Source organism: Salvia splendens, chromosome 14 (assembly GCF_004379255.2).
Source record: "Salvia splendens isolate huo1 chromosome 14, SspV2, whole genome shotgun sequence".
NCBI lineage: Eukaryota > Viridiplantae > Streptophyta > Magnoliopsida > Lamiales > Lamiaceae > Salvia > Salvia splendens.
Window position 1 is genome coordinate 30,991,644 of NC_056045.1, and position 6,841 is coordinate 30,998,484.

The 6,841-nt window shown below is 37.4% G+C and overlaps 1 protein-coding gene across 5 annotated transcripts; it reads right to left on the minus strand.

The window, feature by feature from the left end:
* Window positions 1-172: 172 nt before the first annotated feature.
* Window positions 173-5,667, minus strand: LOC121765362 (sterol 3-beta-glucosyltransferase UGT80A2-like). Of its 5 annotated transcripts, none has more exons than XM_042161481.1 (14): window positions 5,267-5,667; window positions 3,981-4,153; window positions 3,660-3,899; window positions 3,395-3,506; window positions 2,687-2,857; window positions 2,442-2,505; window positions 2,252-2,309; window positions 2,001-2,178; window positions 1,756-1,886; window positions 1,364-1,466; window positions 1,223-1,299; window positions 1,038-1,085; window positions 807-956; window positions 173-572 (listed from the first exon to the last, which is right to left on the minus strand). In XM_042161481.1, exons 1-14 carry the CDS (start codon window positions 5,406-5,408, stop codon window positions 393-395), a joined length of 1,827 nt encoding a protein of 608 aa, XP_042017415.1. In that variant the 5' UTR covers window positions 5,409-5,667; the 3' UTR covers window positions 173-392. The 5 variants fall into 5 exon arrangements, with proteins under 5 accessions (XP_042017415.1, XP_042017419.1, XP_042017416.1 ...); XM_042161485.1 differs by having other exon boundaries at window positions 3,981-4,140; window positions 5,267-5,393; XM_042161482.1 differs by lacking the exon at window positions 5,267-5,667 and adding an exon at window positions 4,321-4,506 and having other exon boundaries at window positions 3,981-4,140.
* Window positions 5,668-6,841: the final 1,174 nt, after the last annotated feature.

Here is a 6,841-nt window from a genome sequence, read left to right on the forward strand (position 1 = left end):
CTTCCACTATTTACACAAAACTCAAACTTAGAAACAATATTCTCTATACTATGCATTTTTTACTCACAAAATTTTTTAAAAAATTATTTTGATTTAATATAAACCTAAGGATAGATATTTTTTATTCAAAAATAAAAAAATAAGATTAGTTTTGGTGTAGTAGAAATATGGCCATTCATAATCAACAAAGACATACTATTTCCAGACAATATTTATTTCATCATCAATAACACTGGCATCGTATCCATAGCTAGTGAAAGGCAGCCTCGATTTTTCAATAATGTTCACGTTTATAAGAACTCCGCCTACTGCCAACGAGCACGAGCAGATGAAGCACTATTTGCAATCATAATCTCTCATGTGTGAAGCTGGGACAATTCGCGTGAGGTGCATCAGGTGGTCGAACAACTGAAGCAACTCCTGAAAGGAAACGAGCGAGAACGAGGATGGGGCTTCTCAGGCTTCGCCTCCAAACTCTCGCGTGGAAAATGTTTATAGAAAGCTTGCACAGCTCCTGTAACACCGTCTTCGTGTTCCATCGCTCTAGCAAGTTCTTCAGCCTGCCTTTTGACCTGCGCCAAACGACACATTGTTTGGAATGGATCGGTTCACTTTTGTATGATTCGAACAAGGATTTTTCAATCATAAGGTCGTCACTTTACCAACTAAGTTAATCAGTTATACTTTTTGGCTTATAAACAAAAATCTAATCGAATATGCCTGGCGTGGTTATCTAGTGGCGCATGACAAACCATCAAGATTCGCGAAATTAGATACTACAGTAAACGGAGAATAATTCTTGATACCTCGGGATCTAGCATGAACCGGATGGCGGAAACCAATTTTTCCAAGGTGAATTGGTCGACGGGGATTGGTTCAGGACCCACTCCTCTGGCATGCACCTGCTCTTCCCAAAATGGTTGGTCTCCGAAGAATGGTATAACCGTAGTTGGGCACTACGAGGCAGTAAGAAAAGCATATAAGAAAGAATAGCAAATGCACGAATTCTCGAGTAATGTGAGAAAGAATGCAATTACAGCAGCTTTAAGACCAGCAGCCGTTGTTCCAGCACCTCCGTGGTGAACCTTCAATACGCGAAACAAAAGCCAAATTAGATAGCCTAGGGTCGTGCCATCAATATGCACCAACGATCTGGGAGAGCCACAACATATGCAAATTGGGAAGATGGGAGCAATGCAGAAACTTAGATGAAATTACTTACCACAGCTGCACATCGAGTAAACAACCAATCGTGGGGGCAGTTATCCAGTAAGTAGACGAAGTCTTTCGTCTCTGCCACTGAGAGAAAAAGATAAATATCAGACAAGATCATTTTGTTTATGGGAACATAAAGAGAACATACAGTTTCCCAAGCCGCCCCAGCCTTTGTTAATGATGCCACGCTGTTCGGTGATTTCAAGAGCTCGAACAATTATCTGAGTCATTTTTTCAGGCTCTTCCACAGGCTGACAGACAGAAAAACAGAGGAGTTTTGATAGATATTAGCTAGTAATAAACATGAGAATTCGAGAACTAAGCATAATTTCTTGAATAATTTTAGATAAGCGATCTCAAACGGCCCCAGCCCTCAATAAGCTGAACAATGACTGAACCAAGGGCATTGCTTTGCTAGAAGCCAAGAAATCGACCATTAAACTGACGAGAAAATGACAAAATGGACGTGCAATATGGCAGTCCTCTTTCCTTAGAATGCAAAAACCAAAATAAACAGAAAACAACATGATAGAGACTTACAAGACTTCCAAATCCAATGTAGATAGGCTTTTTACCATTATTAAGCCAATTCACTAGTGAATCTGGAGGTACGTAATTTGAAGCAAGGTCGAGGAAACAAAAGCCCACCACATCAATCTTCGGCCCCCAGTCTGCAGTCTCAGAGAGATAAGCAAGATACACACATGGCATTTTGGCTGAGTATTATAAAAACAAAGTCTCCACTCCAAACATATGCATAGAGAATAGAGAAAGCGAGAACTGGCCTTTTGGCTGAGGAACCAGGTGGGGACTCCAAATGTATGCATAAGGAATGTCAGGAGGAGAACTATGCGAATTGCTTAGATATGTAATTGGCCTCAACTTTAGCTCTTTCTTCCTGAACTCGTTTATCATATCACGTATTCCCAGCCAGATTAAACCATCGACAATTTGATAGGACAACTGCAAGAAAAAAGCCAATTAGTTTGTGATATTGTGTCGGATCAGTAGGAAGGTATATGATCTACTAGCTCACTTTATATGCAACCGGTTGCTTTACACGAGAAAGAGGATGTGGAAATTCACTTGTTGGTCTGTGTGCAAGCATGGGGGAAAAATACAGTGAATCATATATCGATAATTTCCGGAATGACCTCCCACACTTGGTGCAACATAACTGCTAGAATGAAGGGAGCTGAGGATAAAGAAATGCACGACACACTTACGTCCATGGCATAGTGAAAATTATGTGCAGCGGTACATCAAGTGCCTCGGAAACATGCGTGTGTCCTGAGAAAGAAGTTCTGCACTTGATAAGATAAATATGCCTTTCAAATGTGTTGTGAGAAATGAGAATCATTGTAACCAAAGCATCATCGACTCAATCCAAGTTAACAAGCCTGAACAGTTTATCTGTATCCAAGAAAAAATAAATGAGACTAAACTGAATGGGATATGCGTTGTATCTTACCATATGCAGGAGGGTTGGCAATTATCGCATTTGCCTTGAAAGGGATATCGGTATCGGGATCGGGAGCCTGACATGCTTGGTGCAGGGAGAAAATGATTTCTTTTATCTGGCTTCTTTGAATATGTATTTCAGAAGGTCCCGATGGCAAGAAGCCTTTATTCTTGACCATGTCTGCAAAAATGAATACAAGTGTACGTTACTAGTTGATACGAAAACCATCCATCATAAACAACTTGGAGACAAAGTCAAGCTCCTCTGATTTTTCATCAACATGAGGTAGTTCTAAATCCTGATTGCCTGATGTAAAAACGACGAGTCTTGGATAAGCATTTGGTCAAACTATCTAGTTTGCATGTATAAGACTGCAAAAATAAATCAGATTTGTTGATTTCTTGTCTGCATTTTCTGCTATGCTTGACGGGCAAAATTTTCCAGATCCCACCTAAAATTCTCGTGTTTTAAGAAGTAAGCCAAAAGAATTCTAGTTTGAACGCAACACCCTTATCTGATTATGATCTGAAGCCAACGGTTTTTGGACGAGTAAAATTATCTTCAAATCCTCTAGTTTTTATTCATATAAAAGTTCAGCCTTATTAGCATACTGCTGTTGAGAAGTTAACTTTGATCAGAAGAAAAGGAGCAGCCCCAACCAACAGAGCCGATAATGAGAAAGGCGAGAAATGAATATATTCCTAATCAAGAACTCACAAGCAGCAAGGACTTTCGGGTCTCCACCGAGAGGATAAAATTCCAATCCAGATGTCGACACAAAGTCCTTGAAATTCGAGTGAGTGGCAAGTCGAACCCTATGACCATCTGCCTGCCAAAAAAATCCAGCGTCAATTGTTCAAAGGCAACTTCTACGGGGGAAATATGGAGAAAAATAGATGAAATTAATAAACTATAAGCTAGAAGAATGGTTGAGGTAAGAACTCGTATGGAGACATGCATAGTAAGAGAATCTTTCCAGCACCTGTAACCGTTTTCCAATGGCAACAAACGGTTGCACGTCTCCCCTTGTCCCAACGATTAGCATTACAATCTGAAGAGGAGGTAGCAATATTGCATCTCCAGCTTCTTTATCTCCATCTCCACAATACGTTTCTTTGGTACCAAAATCAAGATGTTGGTTGCTAACACTAATGTCTCCGGGAACGTCAAGTTTTACAGTTCCGTCTTTTTGAACGGTGGCCAGCCGATTCAACATTTTGAGCTGTCAAATATTTTTGAATGGTTGAAATTAAAATATGAAATAAGATATCACAAAAATCTCATATCACAATCAAGAATCAACCTTCTTTTTAGAAAGCACGTTTTTATCGAAAAACTGTTTTGCCAAGACTATAGTGTGCTCATGTTTCTTTTTCTCAATTTTGCTAAGCTGACTGGACGTGGGATCTGAATGCTGTTCTGCCAACTTCTCCATACGTCCAGATTTCTGTCTGCGAAGATTCCTGTCAACCGATCCTAAGCAATGCAGATCAGACATAACAGGAAATGGATGCACAAAAAACTCATTCAAACACAGCGCACAAAAAAAAACTAAGAAAATAAAATGGGATATTTTGCAGTAATCTATAACTCAAAATGAAGGAATTCAAGAAAATTTCAGGATATATAAATTACAATAATACAGTTCCAAACGATTTCGTGGCCATGAATGATTATACAGCATAAAATGAAGTGTCAGCTCCAAATCCCTAATATGCAGCATCTCCATTATTGAAAACACCCATTCCCCTCAATTTCTTGAGACTGTCTAGTCCTTTTCACTATACCCTCATCTCACATACCGTTCAAGGCCTAAAACCGGCCTATGGTGATAGCAATACAGTTACACCTACCTTCATATTTCTGGTATTGCAACTACTAATAGGATTGAAGTAGTACAATAACCAGCACAGACCATGTGGACTCTTTAAAAAGGGAAAGTCTTCTTAAAAGTTATTCATGATTTCAGTTTCCATCTAATTCAATGCCATTAATAGCTTGCATTAATAGCTTCCAAAGTAGACTTAAATCACTAGCAGCCAATAGGTTTACAAAATCCCCAAAATGTGAAATTCATGAAACTTTTCTTGCGTCACAGGAAATGGTCAATAATTCGGGGTAGTCCAGCTTTTGCAAGTCACCCGAAGCTAAGTGACAACGAGCTAACGCTAACTTATGGAGTCTGAAAGTACTGAACATCTAGTCCACACATTCGCTCGGATTAGAGCCATTTTTTCCATTATAAATAGCCAACTTGTCCCCTTTGATTGTATACGAAAATAAAGTTAAAAATCTCTGGCTTGAAAACGCCTTAGAGACGTAATCCCATAGTCACAAACTACCCCTAACTAAATACCTTTAAGCCTGGTCTCAACTCCTAAACAATGCTAATATCTATGATTAATTGAATAAATCATCTAAAAACTCAAGAAATTCAAGAATAAAAGTAGCAGGGGATACATATACTCAACACTCAACAGGCATTGTACCCTGAGCTTCGGCAAGTTGTACATCCCAAAACACAAACAAAATCCCTAGACAAAATCTCAGCCAAAAAATCATCTTCTTCTCTGAAACAATGAGTATTACCTGAATATCTCAACCTGCAATGATCCCTCGAAACCCCATTGCTGCCCTCACTCTTCTTCAATCCATCAGCTCCATTGCCCTCTCTCCCATCTCCATTATCTCTCTCTATCTCCACCTCAAAGTCGACAGGAACCTCCGCCATTACAGCTCCAGAATTCAACCCTGAAACTTCAGTTTTTTTGGGGAAAACAACACTTTTTATCCTTCATTCACTCGAAAAAAGAGGATGCCTTGGCCATTTTTTCATGCATGCAAATGGGAGTAAAGTGGAAAATGTGGGGTTGGCCTGGCCCGGAAACGTGCTAATGCCTTCTTCTTTTTGCTTTCGAGAATTGTTTTATAATGCATATGAGTTGAAGAAAGTTTGATTCTTGTGTTGTTTGTTGAAGGTGGTTTGATTCTTGTTGTTTGGATGTGAAGAAAGTCGGTGCCTTTGGATTTACAAATTGCACACGTGTCGCTATCCAAGTGTCGATTATGTCACGTCAATTTTACAAATTTTATTACAGATCAAAATGAAAATTTCACGATTTGAATGTTCCATTAATTGTGTCTTAATGAAAAATATTACTCCATATCGATTGAATATTTAACTGAATATATTTAAAAAATATAGTAACAGAGTATAATCTAGTACTATGTAGTGCGGAGTATAACGTTATTTAATGCTTAAAATATTCGTATTATCATCAAATAAGCTTAAACTTATTATTCATGTTCGGATTTGAATTCCGCGCCATATATTTCTTATATTCAATTGTTCAATGTTAATAGAGTCATTTATATATTTTGAAAAGTTTTAAAATAATTGAGTTATTTTTCCCGAGGACAAGTTGGCCACCAACTGTAACAAGTAACAACACCATCTCCAGGCTTCTATAGTTATTTGTTGCAATATTTCAAAGATTCAACATATTGTTGCTATTTGTTGCAAATGTAACGTCCCATTTATATGGGCTGGCCCATGCAAACTTGATCACTACTCAATTGAGATTTGAATTCTAGCAGTATATTTTTATATCACTACATGTTCATACTATTCACTTACGCGAAATTAAAAAAAAGTAGCTCGATATTTGAACCTTTCAATTGAATCAAATGTGTAATTGACCTATTAAAAAGGGTTAGTGTAATGCAAGTGGCATGATATTTATTCAAATTTGCAAGTATAAAACATTGCAAATACATCACTCACAAATTGTTCTAACATAAGTATAAAGTTGGTCGGTCTATTTGAATATTTAAATTTTAAATAACAATTTATAATGAAAATGTCATAACTACCTTAGCTAGTGCTCAATCCCCACCCATTATAACAAAACAAATCGCACAACTAAAATTTGAATTTTTTTTAATGTATTTATCACTTATTATTAAAATATAACAAACTATCCAGAGTCAAAGTTGACCAAAATGTATTACTGTATATTAATATATTCCAACAATTGAAATTCGATTTACATAGAACTTCCTAATTTAGAATCAAATCCTCTCCATAAAACTACTTAATAAAATCCTATTAATAATATTAATTAATCACGTTCATAAAACTTTGACAAGCTTATTTTTAAAAAA

What these genes read in the sequence shown, in the direction of transcription:
- LOC121765362 (XM_042161481.1), bottom strand. Translation starts at nt 5,408, where the DNA reads ATGGCGGAGGTTCCTGTCGACTTTGAGGTGGAGATAGAGAGAGATAAT. An exon ending in TGCCAACCCTCCTGCATATG is followed by an intron (nt 2,506 to 2,686) that starts GTAAGATACAAC and finishes CTTCTTTCTCAG; the next exon opens with GACACACGCATGTTTCCGAG. An exon ending in ATTTTCACTATGCCATGGAC is followed by an intron (nt 2,310 to 2,441) that starts GTAAGTGTGTCG and finishes GCTTGCACACAG; the next exon opens with ACCAACAAGTGAATTTCCAC.